General features: G+C 30.1%; 1 protein-coding gene across 4 annotated transcripts; it reads right to left on the bottom strand.

Annotated features, from left to right (window-relative positions):
• Positions 1-998: 998 nt before the first annotated feature.
• LOC137806236 (transcription factor bHLH30-like) lies at positions 999-5,702 on the bottom strand. Of its 4 annotated transcripts, none has more exons than XM_068606240.1 (4): positions 4,997-5,489; positions 4,129-4,774; positions 1,795-2,293; positions 999-1,315 (listed from the first exon to the last, which is right to left on the bottom strand). In XM_068606240.1, exons 2-3 carry the CDS (start codon positions 4,720-4,722, stop codon positions 1,805-1,807), a joined length of 1,083 nt encoding a protein of 360 aa, XP_068462341.1. In that variant the 5' UTR covers positions 4,723-4,774; positions 4,997-5,489; the 3' UTR covers positions 999-1,315; positions 1,795-1,804. The 4 variants fall into 4 exon arrangements, with proteins under 4 accessions (XP_068462341.1, XP_068462339.1, XP_068462338.1 ...); XM_068606238.1 differs by lacking the exon at positions 999-1,315 and adding an exon at positions 1,652-1,739 and having other exon boundaries at positions 1,770-2,293; positions 4,997-5,488; XM_068606237.1 differs by lacking the exon at positions 999-1,315 and having other exon boundaries at positions 1,652-2,293; positions 4,997-5,702.
• Between the last annotated feature and the right edge of the window lie 13,865 nt (positions 5,703-19,567).

The following is a 19,567-nucleotide window of genomic DNA, read 5'->3' as shown; positions in this document are numbered from 1 at the left end:
GTCAGATATTGAAGTATAAAAATATAGAATGATAGAATTATACAATTACAAATAAAAGTCTATACTGATCTAATTTATTATTGTACAATGAATTAGTTAAAAAATGTGAGCATGCAACTTTCTTTTAAGGTTATTGCTTGAAAAAATAACTGAATATTAAACCATTGTGTCACCAAATATATTTCTATGTTTACTTTAAGTTTAAAATAATTATTATAAAGATATTTAGAGATATAAAAATATTGTAAGTAATTTTTATTTATTTTGGTTCTCCAAGAATTAAAAGAGGAGATTTTAGAATAATTTATGTATAATAACAATAATAATTTATTTTTAATTTAAATAAAATTATCGAATAAAAAAATCAGTAATTATAAAGAAATATCACTTTAATTACTAAAAAACACACACATATATATATATATATATACACACACGTGTGTGTAACTGTATAATTCTTTTGAAATTGTTTTTTAAATACATATTTTTTATTATTTTGTTTTTTAAACTCAACTAACTTGATTTTATTAATTTATTGTAGAAAAAAATATTCATAATAAAAGTATAAAATTATTAAATTTATTTATTTGATAACTATTTTTATGAGCAAGTTTTAAAATTTTAAGAATTTTTTTATTTATTTTAATAATTATTATAATAGTTAAATTTTAATTTTTATTATTATAAAAAAGTAGACAAATATATGTGTTTCTATTAGTATATATAAATAAAAAAATTATATTAATTTAAGTTTTAATAAATATTGAATTTAATCATTATATTCTTATATTATTTATACAATAAAATTTAATGAAATAGTTAATATTTTAGTAGATTTTAAAAATAATATATTAAATGTCTTTTCATTTATAGAATCTATAAAAATGAGAAATGAAATAATTTTATATTAGTATAAAAATTAATGTATATAATCTATGTGATTTAAATTTGTAATTAACTTCATGAAGAATTTGGTGATGTGAAGTGAATCCTCCCATGCAGTTTGTACTGATAGTGATGATGGCATGGACAAATACAGTGTCTCCTTTTTCTGAAGTCTGAATATAGAGAGTGAAGACAAGAAAACAAACAAACATGTTGTACAAACACTTCATAGTAAAACAATGACAGCTCCTTGCAGTTGCTGCACCACACATAGTATGTGTATGTTTGAATTTAATGCAGATGCCATTTTCCTTCCCACAGAGCAATAAATGCCTCGTTTTCCATGTTAGGGTTCAATATAAGGTTTCTGTTCCCACGAAAAAGATCCTTCTCTGTTCCTTTCCCTAACCAACTCCACCCTCTTGTCTCTCTTTGGATTCAGCACAAGCAAACAAGTACATGTACAAAACCACATTATACCATTACCTCATTGCTTCATCATCACATGCAGAATAATACATAAAATAATAATAATATACAAAGATATTTATGTGAGACAGTGAAAGTATATATTATATCTCTTTATTTAATGAATTGGATCGTGTTTATTGCTCCAACTTAGTTCTTAGAATTCCACTTTTCTTTTTTAAAAATACCATGTTGTTTGAAAGAGAAAAGTATTTATGAACTTGGTTAGGTTATAGAGATTCAGAATGATGAAAACCTCTTTTAAGTTAACAAAAACCAAATATGTTTGAGTCGAAAATGGAAGAAGATTCTAGTTTAGTATTAAAGAATTAGAGTGAGCATGATCCTTCTTTTTCTCCAGAGACAACATGTTTTGACATCAAAACCTTAGAGACAACATGTTTTGACATCAAAACCTTAGTAACAAAAGTGTGGTGTTACCTAGGAACAATTATAAAGATCTTTGTTCAAGGAAATTGATGTTGTTAGTCCTTTGGCGCTTAACATTCGCAGAAGCTGATTCATCACCAGCAGCAGTCTTCTCCATCACTGCCTTGAGTGTTTCTTGTATTGAGGTAATACAATATTGTCGTTGCTGCTGCTGTTGCTGCATGCTTTGTTCTTCATTGGTGTTTGGAGTTCCTTCGTCTCCAGCAATGACTAACACGTTCTTCACACGCCCACCAACCGAGGTTATCTCAGCCTTGAGGGTTCTGAGCTTCAAGGCCTTCAACGTTTTGATGAGGTCTGGTAAGAGATCTGACCTATCTTCACAGCACATTGAGGCTTTGATCACAAACTTTCCATCCTCGTTAGCTGCATCTACTGTCAACTCGTCTGCCTCGGTTGGCACTGCACTGGTTTCCGCTATGTGGGAGGTTTGGCGCTTCAGCTCCTTCACGTGCTGAATCACTTCCGCTAGCAGCGAAGCTTTATCTGTCTGCAAAAACAACATCATAAAACTTGTCAAAACAACATGCAACTGCACAAAGCAATAACACATATTTTGTTGCTCGCAATCCTTATACAGAACAATAAACCATGAAATATTAGTGACATCATATGATTTCATTTCCAAATTGTTGTAAAGTTATAATAAAGAAGTCTTTTTATTGACAAGAAAAAATGCTGCAGACACTCATCAGCATAAATTTATTCTGATGCATTCTTAAGATAAAGAATTACATAGACGTAATTATTAAGAGTCTTACTAACATCTACTTTTCTGATGCATGAAACTTATTTTAACTGGTTTTTTTGGTTAAAAATCAGAGCTAAAGTGTATAGAAAATTGTGGTTATGATAAAGTATATAATGGTAACAACATATTTTAGTTTTGTTATGAGAAAGAAAAGATATAACAAATGTAGTTTACTTTAGGAGTGTTCCAATTCTCTTATAAAACAAAAAAGACATACACTTGAAGAAAACTTAGACTGCCTAGTATGTCATAACTAGCTAAAAAAACAACTTAAAATTCAAAATCCAACTCCATTACCCTATCAACCACTATTGATTACATACCTACTTTAGTAACAATGTTTTAAAGAGAGGTATTAGTACTAACATTCTGTGATGATTGATAAGAAAGGTTGGAAGTTGTGCATTGTTTGTTTGAAATGAGGTTGAGGGGGTTGTGTGGAAGTTGGTAGGTAGGGGTGTAGCTTGATGATGATTATGAAATGGAAGTAGTGGGGGTATTATTTTGAATGGTGGAAGTGGCATGCAGCATGTGTAGATAGAGAGAAAGATGAGATAGATAGGTATATAGAATAGTGTGTGGATGCATGTGTGTGTGACTGAAAAGGGTGCTACTTTGTCTCTCTGCCTTTATTTCTTTTTCATTATCGACCTGAGTTTGACTCATCAACAATGTCCGGCAACAATTTTCCATCTCTACCTTTTTCAACTGCTGCTTGGTTCCTCTTTATGCCATCAACAACCCCACCTTATTGCTAATACCTTTCTTTCATCTTTAATCACTTTTTCTGCTAATAAACTCCTTGGAACTACCACACATGTCATACAAAAACAAAACATATATGCAATGCTTCTTCTTTCAAACTTGTCTTTTGTTAATTAAAAATCATTATTATGTAAGTATTACAAAGAAAATGTTGCTATCACTCCTCCTTTAGTCAAAAGAAGAACTGGGAAAGCCAAAGAAAGAAGCTTAGTAAGAGAAACAAACAAGACCGTTTGCATGCACCCTATTTGCTACATGTGATTTTGGTTAGTTTTACGTTAACCACAAAGTATTCTCTTAATTCAAAGAAAGACTTACAACCAACCATTCTCTTTGTTTAAAAACCTGAATCAAGAAAACACAAAAATAAAAGGCACCATGTTGAAAATTCTCCTATTTTATAAACAAAGCCATGTTAGGGTGATCTCATAAGAGGTTTTCTGTTGTCTTTTTTAATTAGGAATAACATGATTAATCACAAAATCGCAATAATGTTTGAAAATATGGGTTCGGATACAATTTTAGTGCATGTGTTATGGAGAAAAAACTATTTTTTTTCCTATAAAATAAGTGAATCAAATATGCACTTACATATGTGATTTATGTGAGCAAATAGTTTATGCATGATGCTGTGTGAAAGGTCTTAGAAGGTGAAACAATCACATTATATATAATAAATTTGTTTATTGTATGATAACTATTTTAGAATCTATATTAGTTAATTAACAATGGTTTATTAATTAATTGTAATGAAGATTTTATATATTGAAACTATAGATAAATTAAACTCATTATATATATATACTTACTTTGGTAGTGTTGGGAAGTAAACTACGAAGCTTGGCAAGATGGTTGTTGATTCTCTCTCTACGTCTTCTTTCTGCTTCACTGTGACTCTTTGATGCAGCAAGAGCCTTGGCCTCCATGATTTCTTGAGCAGTCATTTTTCCTAGCTCGGCTTGGAGTCCAAAGGGTGCTGCTGAACCGGGTTGAACCATGGGTCCAAGGGTGTCAGAAATGATCCTTAGATGGTGGTGATCAGAAGAAGGGTATGCAAATTGAAGAGAAGGGACCCTTCTGCTGAAGAAGCTTGAATAGGGTGAAGGTGTGGGAGGAACTATGAAGGCTTGGTCATGATGGTCTCGGACCGGGTTGGTGTTGTTGTTGTAGTGAACCGGACCCGGGTTGAACGAGTGAACCGGAGGCATGGACCATGGTTGCATAGTAATTTCAGGGAACATTAACCCTCTTGAACCCCCGAAGATGTCAGTGTTTTGTTGCTGCTGCTGCTGCTGCATCTGTTCTTGAAAAAGAAGGTGCTCTTGGTAGGTTTGAATGTTGTTGTTATTGTTGTTGATTGGTTGAGAAGAACTCTGTCCTTGATCATCTAATTCCTTTTTCATCTCCCTCTCTATGATATGTGTAGTTTTGAGATGTGTAATCCAAACTCCAAAGCTTTATATGTGATGGAGTCAAAAGAGAGCTCAAATGTCAGAAAGGTTAGGGTATTTTCTGTTTTGACTACAAAAAAGGGAGCTAGAAGAGCTGAAAGGCAAAAGGGTATCCAGAAGAATATTTCATATCTGTTTTCATTTGCACAAGGAATAAAAATGAAATGGGCAATGACAAGGAGAAATAGCAAGAAGGAACTATAACTAAACTATAAAAGACACAAACCTGAATTCCTTTGATGCAAAATGACTGACTGTGGTTCTGTCTTGTGATTGTATCACATGTTGTCTTTGTCTTGTGGGGGTGGTGAAAGAAAAGGGCAAAGGGTTTTGAAGCTTTAATTCTGTGTCCCCTCTCTCTCAAATCTCTTTCACTTGGTAGGTTTATACTTGTGCCAAGTATATGTTATAATGACCCCTTTTATCCTTTACCTTCAATAGAGCTTTGTGTCTTTTTGGACTTATTTTTGCTCTTCACTCTAAAATATATAGAGCCTGTTTGAGTACTGCTACTCCCCTTTCCTTTCTTCTTACGGCATCAACTTTATCTATATCATTCCATGTAGCTTTCAGGGCTGTCTCTCCAGTGACATCTTTCTAACACACCAAAAAATACAATATAATGCTTTATAGCCATAAAATCTATACTATAATCTCATAAAGTAACACTAATTTTTTGTTGCTTCTCATTGGTTCAAAGTGTATAATTGCACTATCTGTGTGTGTGAGAAAGAGATGGGAAACACAAGCAAGAACAACAGAGTGAACACAACACAGTTTGTCGACCGACCAAGGACCAGAAAGGCTGAATACTTATCATCATGATAAAAAAAGCTTAGCTTAACCTTTTCTCTCTTTCCATTTCTTTAATTTTCACTTACTACTTCATTTTTATAACATATATTTATCTAATAATGATATGTTCAGAACCTGTTCCAATTGTGAATATATCAGTTCTGATATTTATTACATTTTTCCCTCTTTTGGGGGGTGATTTTTATAGTTTGCACTTTCCCTTTTGGCGTTTGCATTCCTTGGTGAAGCCCCACGTTGTTCCATAGTCTTTACCTATGTGACTATGTCCACGCCACCCTTTCTTTCTGCTTCCCAAAGACCATGTAATGATTGTGTCTTGGAACACACTCTACCCCTCTCTTCTCTCTCCTTGCTTCTCCTAATAAGTGTCTTGGTTTCAGTTGAAACTAGGTGTGTAGTGTGTATGTTTATGCATATTTATATTTGTGGTTCTCATTACCCTATCCTTTTGGGGCTATATAGGAAACTTGTGCATATTCATGATCTTTATTTTTCTAGTAGTGGAGTGAAGGTGGTCCACGACTAAGGACAGCACAGGAACATAAAATAAAGCATAGTTTTTAGGTTAATGCTTCCAATTTCTTTTGCCTTTTGATGTGGAAACTTGCAATAGGAGACTAGTGGATCACCATTACCTTCATTTTACGTGGGCATGCAGTAATGTGTTTCTTCAACATCGATAACCAAACTTCATGTTTAATCTCAATTCAGTTTAGGATCAGGGCATTATAATCATAGCAACTCATCATTTTCAACATGAACTATGCTGAAAATATTCGTATTATTCATATTATTTCATCCAGGTTTTTTATCAGCAAAAAATAATAAATAGAATAAAAATATTTCAAGAATACTTCAATTCTTATATAAACATCGTTCGTCTAAGTTCCTTATCTAAACAGAAACATATGAAACACACAAACAGAATTAACATCTTAAAAGAACTCCTGTAAAACTCCATCTCGCAAAAAATTATCTAGCAATTTGACATATTTCATGCATACAGAGGCTCAAGACACCAATCGGAATACAAAAAACTTACTCCGTAGATTTTGGATAGCACACATGACCATACCTTCAGCTGCACCATTGTGAAAATTTTAATGTGGTCTATCATACCGTTTTTTGAAATTTTCATATTCCTATGATTCCACAACTCGGCTACCATAACTCGGCTACCATTGCTACCCGGACACAATCTCACATTTAATTAACAATTTTATTCACTCCACTAATATTAAAATTTAAAAAATGCGTTTTTGGCTCTAATGGCTCACTTTTCCCTTCAATGTGCTAATCATCATCAACTTGCAAAACCATATACCACCGTGTCATCTTCTATATAGTAATTTTTCCTTCTCAAGAAAACCCAACAAAAGAAATCGTTATTCTATAAATATGCAAAATTGACACATATTTTTCTATGTTTGTTGTTATGTGAAAAAGTAGATGTGATGTGTATATAAACACACACATCAAATCTGATGCAAAATGCATATTCTCTTAGAACAAACATTTAAAAATGTGCAGGACCATAATATACATGGCAACTTCTGTATTTTAATTTATCACCATGACGTTGTGAGCTAGAAAGGATAGCAAATCGATATGGATTTGTAATTATGTAATGCCATTTTTTGTTTATTGGAAAAAAGGCAAAAGATAATCTAAAATTCTTATGAAAAGAATAGTTATAAAAATGTCACTTTGGGATGGTTGGTTAGATATTGTCCACTGAAAAATGCTACAACTTGAAAAGAACACACAACACAAGGAAATAATAGATGTTTCCAATTACTTTTGACAAGTGGCACAGTTTTCGAAAGTCCTATAGTATAGTAGTGTTACTTTTGTTTTGTTTTTGTTGTGTCTCTTAACTTTTGTTTTTTCAATATACTAGTTTCATTCACAGCTCTTCTTGATCTTGTTCTCTGCTAAATACACTCACTGTTTACCCTATGTTGCAGCAGTAGGTGTTGTTTGGTTCTCCCTGGTTGGTCCAAAAGAGGTTCCCATAATATGGTTTATGGTTGGTATGTTTTTAGGAGTTGAAAATGGTAAAAAAATGAAGGAGGGTAATTTATTAGCCCTGTCTTAAAAGGCAAGTCTTATACCTTCACCGGCAAAGTCTGCAAGGTAATTACACAGTTCCCATCAACAGTTTGGCCTTCAGAAGTAAAAGTAAAATGTAAATCATTAAAGCCTACACACTTATACCTTTCCCTACTCAATGTTAAAGAACTGTTACTGGTTTTGGATATCACTCATCATACATTTACACCACCAACAAACATCTACTATTTTCTTCTCATGTTATTTTAATTGTATTTTTTTAATAATCATGTAATGTTTTCAAGTGATTGTTTGAATATCAAATATATTTTTTCAAAATTGAATAAAAATTAATTTTAAAAATCAATTTTTTACTCATTATATTGACTAAATTACAAACCATTTTATAAATTAAAAATATTTATTGATATCTTAAGTTGTTTATATTATTAAAAAAAACTTATAAAATAGTTTTTAAATTGGTATCTAACCATTAGCTATCAAGTTTCTAATTACTAACTACTTTATATTATAAATTAGTTTCTGTTAGTCTTTTAAAGATTAATTTAAAATCTAAATACTAGTAGTTAAAATTTTGGTAACTAAGATATTAATTTAAAAATTATTTTATAATTTTTTATTAATAATAGAAACTACTTTAGATATCAATAATTTTTTAGTATCTAATTTAGTCAATATAGTGACTAATTATTTTTTGTCTCTAAATTTAATTGTTATTTAATGATTTTCTTGTAGTGTCTGGTCAAATATAAAAGAGGAAATATAAGGTTGTCAAGTGATTTGAGTTTTTCTTTTTAAAAATATAGGAGGAAGTGTACTTTTGTTTAATTTCTTTGATTTTGAAGGAGAAAATATATTTTAATTCATTAATCTAGTTACTGATAGGGATGACAAAGCGGGACGGGCTCACCTTTTCAACCCGCTGACCCGCTTTAGCCCACCCCGCGTAACCCACAACCTGCGTGGACCAGCAGCGGGACGGGGCGGGCTGGCCTGTTAGCCCGCAAAAAAAAAAAGTTAACTTGGCAACAGTGAAATGAAGTGGAAACTTTGAGTGAAAAAAAAATTAGGTTTTCATTTCAACATTCAAAACACAAACACTGCAAGTGTTGTTCAAAAAACGCACACAACGCACCTTCGACTCCACGCTGCTTCGCCCGCGACTCCGCGTGTTACTGCTGCGTTGCTGCCGCCCCACACCACTCCGTTGTCGCACCGCACACTGTTGTTGCCGCTTCACGCTGCCGCACCGCATCGCTGCTACTGCCACCCCCGCGCTACTCCGATGCCGCACCGCTACTGCCTCCATTCAATTTCTAAAAAAAAAAAGGAATGCGGGTCAACCCTTATGCAGGGCGGGATGGAAAATCCAACCCGCATTATGCGGTCCAAGTGCGGAGCGGGCCTATGCAGGGTGGGTTGGCCCGCTTTGCCATCCCTAGTTACTGAACATTGTAAAAGTATTTGAGGGATCTGTAAATAAGTTTAATGATGCTTTTTAGATAGGTAGGAAATAATCAAATTTTGAAGATGATTACTCATATTTGGTAACAAATGAAGTTAAGTATATATGATGAAGAACTACTATTCGAGGATATTCTATCAGTCCTGGATAATGTTCCAACAAGACAACCTCAAACCAAATAATTAAGATATGTTATCCACAAGAGCATATAATTGGAGATCAAATCAAGGAAGTAAGGAACAAATCATCTTTATCAACAAGACAACCTCAAACCATATAATTTAGTCACTTTGCTGATAAAAAAAGAAAAGAAAAGTAAGGAACAAATCATCTTTTAAAAACCAAGCATCTTATGGTGCATTACAAGAAAATCATGAAATAGAAACCAATTTTAGAGACCAAATATAATTAGTTGCTATAGTGACTAAATTAGAGACCATTTTAAATACTAAATTTTTTTATTAGTTTCTATTATTGTTAAATAGTTTTAAAATTGGTATATAATTAGCTACTGAGGTTTTTGCTACCAAATTTAGAATATAAATATCTAATTTAGTCACTATAGCAACTAATTTTTTTTGTCTCTAAAATTAGTTTCTATTTCATGATTTTCTTGTAGTGGTAGAAGAACTCAACTAATTTATCAAAAATTATATTTGAACCTTAGTCCCTCGTCCAAAAGGAAAACACATCTTTAGAACCATATGAGTTTACATAAAGAAGTTAGACAAATAAGTAGAATGGTAAAAAATAAGGAACAAATTTTACTATAAAACCTTTTCACATGTAGCTAGGTTAGAAGCTATTAAAACCCTCCTTATTTTTTTTCCTCAAAAGAACATTAAACTATATCAAATAAATGTTAAAAGTATTTTTCTAAGTGATTTTATTGAGAAAATTTTGTAAAACAACAACTTGATTTTGGATCCATGTCATACAAAATATGTTTATAAACTTAAAAAGACTTTGTAAGGTTTAAAACAAGGAAGGGTTGAATTGTGATTTTATTTTTTTGCAAGTAATATTTGCTAATACTATGTGAGGTCATGGTGTTGACCAAGAAGTTTTAATGAATTCAATATGTCATGAAGATTTGAAGTTGTGTGTGTGTTTAGGTAGATTTTGTTGTATATTTTTGCATTACATTATGATTCAAGTCACTTGAAAAGTTATCTCCATGAAAAATTTTGTTTTCTAAATTTGTTGTATTTTTTAATCAGTTGATTCATATTTTATTTAGTTAAATTACTTAAACTAAAGTCTGCTGATTATAGTAAGTGTTTTTAACATATTGATTTACCGTATCAACCAATTGAAACTACTTAAAATTTTTAAAAATTTAAAAATGTTTTGTTTTCTATTTTATCTTTTCTGTTAAGTGAAATCAAGTTATTTCGCTAAAAGAACTGATTTAAAATTTGTTGATTTCTTCAATTAAAAGAAAACATTAAGTTATTTTAAAATATCAATTAAATGTTAACTAATCAAATTTAATTTGATACATTTGTTGTCATTAAATGATCAAATCATTTTTACAATCATTCTTACCACTGATTTTTTTCAAACTTGGATGTGATATTGATTTCTTGAAAGAATTTATCACAAACACAAAACAAAATTGAAATTGGCTAAGATATCAATTTATGTGCATATAATGTTGAAGTAAACTCAAAGAACAATGAAATAAAATTTGCAATAATAATTATTAGTTACACTATTAAGAAACACATATTAAAGGACACAAAGAAAGATAAACACACTAGTGTAAAAATGCTTTTAGAGAGCGGTTTTTTAGGACCTTTGGCGTCGGTTTTAAAATTGTAGTTTATGAGCAAGTCGTCTATAGTTTTGACAATTTGCAATGTGTCGAACTCTGAGTATTTTATATCCACGACATGCCCTGATTAACAGAAGAAGAAAAACTTGTTAATAGACATTTAAGTGTTATGTGCAGGTAAGTTGATAACGTAATTACCCGTCAACTATTTGCTTGAGATATGTGGATGTCTTCTTGTGCAGGAAATAGAACCACACAGTAGTGCTATCAATTACGAATAACACAAGTAACTGTCAGTGAATCCTGCATCATCCACGAAAAGAGTTAGTAAAACTTTAAAAAATGAAATACTAGTAATTGACAACTTATATTAACTTAACTTAATCATTAATATAAGGGGTAAAATATATTTGTTTTCCCTCTAAAATCAAAGAGTTGGTGATATATGATTGAGTATGAACTTTCTGAGTTCCAATTGAATTAATTAATTGGGGATTCAAGAATCCATAGACATCTTGTTTCCCCACTTTAATAGAAACTCCAGACAAATACCTCTTCTATGACACCATAGTACGACATTAATCCAAGTACAAGATTTTCATCTTTTGAAATGGAAAATTGCATTGACTCAACCTCAAGAGTCATCAAACTTGAGAAACTCGTCATCAAATTTCTTTCATTAAATAGAATCAGTTGGATGGCGGTACGTGCCATCACATTTCCTCTCATCTGCATGTCATCTGATATTTTTAGCATCTTTTGGGTTTGCAAACAAACATTTCATCCTTGGAATGATCGGAAGATGCCACACAACCTTCAATGGGGATCCATGTTTTTCCATATCTTCAATATTATCATTGTCTTTTTGTTTAAACTTGTAAAGTGATAACCCACATTTCGAAGAATGTTTTAAGAATTCAAACTCTTTCCTGTATAATATACAATCATTAGGACATGCATGTATCTTTTTATACTCCATAACCATCAGACAAAGAATTTTTTTGGCCTCATAATTATGATTAGGTAGAGTGTTTTCCTCTGAAAGCATTTCAATCAACAACTGAAACAATTTTGTGAAGCTTTTATTAGTTCATCCATTTATTGCCTTCAATTTAATCAATCTTAACAACGCTGACAACGTTGACAATGGAGTATTTGCATCGCTTGACATACTTCTGTATCCATACACTTATGCAAAAGACTCAGCTCCAACATCACAAATCATGTCCTCCAATCAATCATCATGTATTGCATCATACATGATGGACTGAATATATTTTTGGGATATAGACGCACTTGGTAAATGTAATTCACCATGTCATATCTAATCTTGATCCATATGCATGTTCTGTAATGATCTATTAATAAAAGTTTATCAAATTTGGATCTCTCAATCTAAAATCTAACAATTTGTCGAGGGTCAAACATCCAGACTCAATGCAAACATGTATTAAAGATTTATTAAACATAAATAAATTTTTTATTTATTAAACAAATATTACAATTCGATACTCGGTCGATTCATTTACAAGTACAAACTACTCTTATATTAGACTATAAAATAGTTACATGTTAATTAAAAATAAAAGTAACAACTAACTAAGAACATTATATATACACAAGACTACTAAACACTAGACAACATAGCAGTGAGTCATCACACAATCTGCCATTACGCAATGTCTATTACTATCCAATGACATCTTTAATTGTTACACAATCCTATTAACAAACATCTTCTATAACCATCAAGCATTACATTCTAAAAATAACTCAAAATGCACCAACATCCACATTTATACCTCTAATAAGCTTACAAGGCAATTCATTAATTAGACTAACTTTGACATTTATTAAAAATAAATGAAAATAATTTATAGAAATGCTATAAGTCGGTTTCGTAACTCCAAATAAGTTACTTCATGCACGTCCCTTTAACATAGTTCATGATGGTAGCCTTTTAAGTTTTCTTTATTATACAGTACCTTTTGTGGTCAGGCATGACCCAAGGTGAGAGAGAGTGAAGGGTTGTGTTTTAGGGCACATTGTGGTCACAGGTCAGAGGCATGTCTACTTTGGTCCCATTTCTGGCTCTCTTTTTTTCGATGTTTCTGTAATATTCCCTCCATAGATGCATTTTCTTTTTGTTTTATCTTTATGTGTGTTTAGAATTTAGTTTTGAAAGAACCTTATTCAAACATTTCATGATAGCTGCACCACCACTATCAATACCTTAACCCACGAGAAGAGACCCTTTTGGTGCTCTTCATCATTACATCAATCCTACCTTATCATGACGTGTGCCCTCTTCAATTTTATTGCCTATGAACAACTTAGGAAAATGTTTGCTTTTTATTATTTTCATTAAGGTTGTGTTTGGACTTGTGAGGAAATGTGTGAGAATTTAAAAGAGTGAATGTGTGAGAATTTAAAAGAGTGAATGTTTGAGAATTTCTCTACTAAAAACTTGAAAACAAATACAATGTGTAATATAATATATTATAGTTATAGTAATTTTCTAGTTAATAGGCTATTAGTAGCCGACTCAATGTGTTAAATTCAAGAAAGGGATGAATTGGTTCTAAAAACTCTTTCAGAAGAATTTTCACCTTCTTGGAATTCTTTTTCAAGACCTAAAAGAATGAAAATTAGAATGCACTTTCAAACGCAATCAAATTTGATACAAGAAAAAGAGTGTAACAATATAAAGAATAAATGGCAAACGAAATAAAACACACAAGAATTTAAATGGTTTAAATCTTCTTGATCCTACTCTAGTCTCAATAATTCAACCTGGGAAATGTTGGTTCCTCGAATATTCTAAAAAATTATTACAACAATCAACTATTGAATACTTCAAGAGGATATACAACACTCTTGATATTAAGAGTATACACAACACTATCAAATCTCACCCCTTGAGGATCTATGACTTTATCAACTCTTAATCTCCAAATTATAAACCTGCACAACCATATAAATCAAAGTAAATTACAAAAATAGAAAATGTTACCACACAACAAAAGTAATTCGCAAAATTAACACTTGATTACAACGTTATTGAAATTTTTGGACTGCACAAATGAACAAATGAGTGTATGAAAATGTTACAGCTCTTTGATTTCTTGATATTAAGAGTATATACAACACTATCAAATCTGACACCTTAAGAGGATCTATGGCTTTATGAACTCTTAATCTCCAAATTACTAAGTTGATTATGTTTTTAATAAATAGGATCGACAACGTGTTATAGTGAAGTAAATAAGTTGGAATCTCACTTTTAAGTAGGTAAGAAAAACGACATAGAAATAGAAAAGATCTAAAACATGTTAATTTATTTATGGGATCATTATATCTCATGTAGATTTGTTTATATAGTTGATTGAAAGATTATAAGAAATGTAATACGAAGTGGGTGTGTGTTTTTTAGTCTTAAAAGAGTGTGTGCTGTGTATACTTATGTATGGAGGAATATTTATGTATATATTGATTGATATAAGAATAGTGGAGAGAGAGGTTTTGTGTTAGGTAGAAAGAGTGTGTTCCGTACGATAAGTTGGTGTGAAATCGCACATTCTCTTTGGTTTGGTGTTTTATATTATGGACACGGATGCGAATGAGAATCCAAGATAGATATGTTACCCTATAGACTAATCTTTTTAGTTTTTATTCAATTTGGCACTAACAAAACATCAAAGCAAAAGGGAAATCCATAGTACCCACTTTAGATACTTGACCTAATGTGAAACAATAACAAAAATATATGTTTATGCAGCATCAGCAAAAACAATAATAGTAAATAATAATAATAATAATATTTTTGTAGTGATGTAACTTCCCTTACATTACATGGTTTAATATTGGTTTTCAGTCATCTCGGTTTCGATTTAACATTTTTTCGATCTTTTAAGGTGAATATTTGTAATGATACTATGACGTTCAAGTGAGTTAGGGATCAGATTGTAAGTAATATGGATACCATATTCATTATTTTTTATTTGAGGGGACTCATAATTTTATAGTCACAAATTTAGGCATTAAGGTGTATTATGTGTTTCAATGTGGTTTAATAAAGTTCAATTGTCTCTTTCGTTGTTTTCGCATAAACAATAATTGTTTTAAGAAACACGGTGTGAAATTGATCAGAAAGTCAAATAGCTGTATTTTCACGTGTGCATGGATATTCGATCTTTCAGTAATACAATAATAATAATGGTAATGATAATGATAATGTTAATGATAATAATAATAATAATGATTATCGTAAAAATATTTTTTTTTTATAATATATAGATAGAGGTGAAAACTAAAATTAGGAATGAATATGAATAAACTTAGAAGCACTTTTAAAAAGGAATAATAAAGGAACAATTAAATAAGTTAAATATGAAGATACGAAAATACTATCAATCAATGAAGTTCTATAAATTATATATATATATATATATGAGTGTGTGTGTGTAAAAGTTAATTTTAACTTATAAAAAAAGTTAATTATTTTTTTAAGAAGTCCTTGTAGAAAATATTCATAAAAATGTCTTACTTTTTGGTATTTATAATCACAATTTAATATTCTCTTAAAGATATGACGGGTTTCTATTTGATTTATAATCATTTGAAAGAAAAAATATACTTTATTTGAAGTGGATTCCTCTCACCATTTTTATATCTTCTGTGGTAGGCAAAAAGTTAGGAAGAGAGACTATGTGAAATCCTATCGCAATCCTTCAAACTATTGGGTGAATTTGTTTGTGTTTAATTTTTAAAAAAATTATAAGTATGTCTTTGTTTTCTTACGTGTTTTTCTAATTTTTTTGTTTTAAAAAATTACTTATTTTTAATAATTAAATTCTATATATGTCTTTATATAGGTGATTATTTTAAAAATAGTTATTTTAAATTTCAGCAAGTTGGTCGATTATCTAATGACTTATAATTAATTGAAGATTTTTAGGAAAGTTTTATGATTCAGGTCAAGCCATACTTCATAAACAGTTATTTTAATTATTAATTAAGCATGAGCTTACATTTAAACTATGTTGATTATGAGGGGGTTTGGGAGGTAAATAAAGTATTAAATTTTGATTTTAGACCAATTAGTAGAAACACTTCAACTAATTAGACTATAATGTGTACATATTATAGTGTTAAAATTAAAACCATCAATTTTATGGTATTGTGAACTCTTGCCTATTTATATAATTTTTATTTGTTTTAATTATACGTGTTATGGATATGAAAAACATTAATATAATTGTTTCAATTAATATTTACACCAAGATGTAAGATTATGTTATATAATGCATCTTTTTGTTGGACGATAATATAATATGATTTTTTATAAACAAAAAATATACAAACTGTAGGTATAACATAGAGTGAGATTAGACAAAAAAATATTTATAATCTATTGGGCCATTTATTTTGTGGGCTGAAAAGATAGCTGGGCTGCGGGCCAATGTTATCCACTAACTGTTTCTTCCTACACCTCCATACCTTCTTATCTCACCTCCATAAATTTTCGAATTTCCAAAAATGCCCCTTTACAATATTTCAGATTACGTAATTCGGAAATCATTTTTCAAATTTGTAATTATCTTTTGGATTACATAATCTGAAAGTCTTTTTTCCGATGCATGATTACTTTCCAGATTACTTAATCCGAAAACTACTCTATGGGTGACACAAAAAGGAAAAAAATGTATTTTCTTATTGTGTATGGAGCTATGTAGCACAGATACGGATACGGACATGGTATAATCTCTAAAATGTAGGATACGGGGACACGGATCTATATATTATATAATTTTGAATTATATAAATTGAAAATAAATATTTATGTGCAAAAGTACGTTCCAGATTCTTTTGGGAGCAAGAAGATATTTTTCATGACTGGTTCAAAAGAATTTGTTCTTATTTTAATAATCATAATAAAAATTTATACAATAAATTTGAGTTTTTAGAAAGTTATTGTATTTATACATTTTAAAATTGTGTTAAAACCGTGCTAGAATTTTTAAAAATCCAACAAATATTTTTTTGAATTGAACACTTCACCGATAAGTATCCTACGAGTGTCGACACGAATACATGTGTTCGATACGGATACGTCATTTAAGAAGTGTCTGAGCCTCATAGGTATGAAGGTGGCAGAAGAAGATATGGAGGTGCAGGAAGAAAGAGTCTATTCACTATTGTACTTATAAGTTGTCATATTGGAGTGGTAAAGTTAGTGAACCTGTGTGCATCAAAGTGGTACCATAGGTTATGTATTTCAATTTATCAGTGGGTGTTTCTTCCTACGTCTCTACATTTTTCTTCTTGCACCCCTATATTCTTCAAAATTACCAAAATTACCCTTTAAAGTTTTGGATGTTTCTGGAATAGTGATTATGTAAACAAAGAGTATTTCCATAATAGAAAAACCGGAAGAAAAAAAAATCATTATGAAACATCTTTTTTTGGAACACATTTGTTTTTTATTTCTGGATTGGTAAATCTGAAATTCATAAAACATTTTCTGAAAAATATGTTCTGGAAATATTTCGGAAAGAACAATTCAAAACTCATTTTTTAAAGGAGACAAAACAGTCTTCTTTGAAAATGAGGGGGTGCAGGGAGAAATTTCTGGAGGTGCAGGAAAAAGTTGCCTTTATCAGTTTGTCAGGTCCGTTCTGTTTACTCTTTCAATTTAATGGATCATGGTAGGAAAACTCACTCCTATTTTAAAATAAAAAATATAATATTTAAGTTATTATGTATCCTTTTTAAATTTAATTACTTCTAAAAATTGAAATATATGTTTCATATTATCCTTTATTTATTTTTATAGTTCTTTAATTATATAATGCAGATTATTTATTATCTTTTATTTATTTTAGTTGTTCCTTCATTACTCTCTCAAATTATAATCATAAAAGTAGCACATACATAACTTGTACGAGTAGATATATATTGAAGAGAATGAGTATCTAATCACCAATATTTAAATCCAAAAAGTTATAAGTATCAACTCACATTGGAGACCTTATATTACAAAAAATTTAACAGATTGAATTTGTTATTCTTCTTATTTATACATCACTCAATTTTATCATCTATATTTAATATGGAACTCTGACTCATATTTCAATTTTTAACATAACTTGTTAAGAATGAGCTATATTGTGTGTTTGCTCGAATTTGCAAAGTCTTCAACTTGGAAGGTTTATTTAATTATGAAGTTGAGAAAAAAGTTCTTGAAAATCCTTTTGTATCTATAAAGATTATTCACTTCAAATTTTAATCTTTAAGGCTTCATTTATTATATGCATGAAGGTAGAGATGCATTAAATATGTTCTATACAACATTAAATTCTTATATGCTATATTAGGTCTTGATCAAAGAGATTTCAACCAAACTTAAGTAAAGCATAGACCGTATAAGGCAAATAACATGTCCAGAATTGACATGAGACACGTCAGAATGTGCATTATGAAGCAACTTTAGTATGTTCTTCAAGAGATCTTTGACATTGACTTGTGTTTTGTAAGATCTTCTTGGTAGACATAAAGTTGAGAACATTCTCTATAACATAAAATAACTTCATAAAGACTTTCTTTAAGTACAATGTTAGCTTAAAATACTATGTTCATGCATATCAATTGATGAGAACTTCACTTAGCATACGAAACCAAAAAAACGTATGTTTTATATTGTATATCAAATGAAGCAGACTGCGTCTCAAATGAGTTGTCTTTTAGAAAACTTATATTATCATAAAAACATTTATGATTCGTTGTTTAACGGCACTTAATAAAATTTCAAAAAAATATTGAATCATATACTAATAATATATAAATAACAAAAATAAAAAAAACTTTATAAAAAAAAAATGAGAGATTGCCTATCCCACTTTACTTTAATAATAGAATTTAATTGTCATGGATTGCTAACTTAAATATAATATTATAAATACCAAATACTAAAGTAATTATTAAAAGTCAATATTTTATTAATAATCAATATAAATGTATACAAGTTGTTCACTAAGTTTTAAAATTACTACACAAATAATATAACATTTTTTAAACAAAATGAAATTTTTCAACATTTCCTTTTTTTTTATGTATCTACAATATCAAACTACTCTAAGATAAATTATAGATTTTGATATAGCATGATATGAAATTTTAATTAAATTAAATTATCCCTTACGTATCATTTTTGTTAACATGTGTGTTTTAGTCTAGTACTTTCATATTTTTTCATGTGATGACAGATGATTGTCAGTCTACTTAAGATGTCAAGTTGCATAATGATGTCTCACATAAAAGCTTTTTATAAAAAAAATGAAATTATTCCAAATATATATATATATATATATATATATATATATATTCACACTCAAACCATAGGACATTATATGAAACTTTCTAACACTATTTTATATTAATTTTGGGGTGATAGTAGGACTTGAGTATTGGATTAGAGACACAAGATCATATAGGGACATGAGATAAGTTACATGTGAGAAGTTCTGATCCCATGCCAACAACTGCAATAACTTATCTCTTTCTTCTCAATTTGCAATAAATATAGTTGGAAACTATTTTTTTTAAAGCACAAAGATTGTTAGAAATAATCTTTTTAAATAAAATTTTATAGATACACATATAGAAAG

This window comes from Phaseolus vulgaris, chromosome 3, assembly GCF_000499845.2.
Source record: "Phaseolus vulgaris cultivar G19833 chromosome 3, P. vulgaris v2.0, whole genome shotgun sequence".
Classification (NCBI taxonomy): Eukaryota; Viridiplantae; Streptophyta; class Magnoliopsida; order Fabales; family Fabaceae; genus Phaseolus; species Phaseolus vulgaris.
This window is presented reverse-complemented; position numbering and strand designations above follow the sequence as displayed.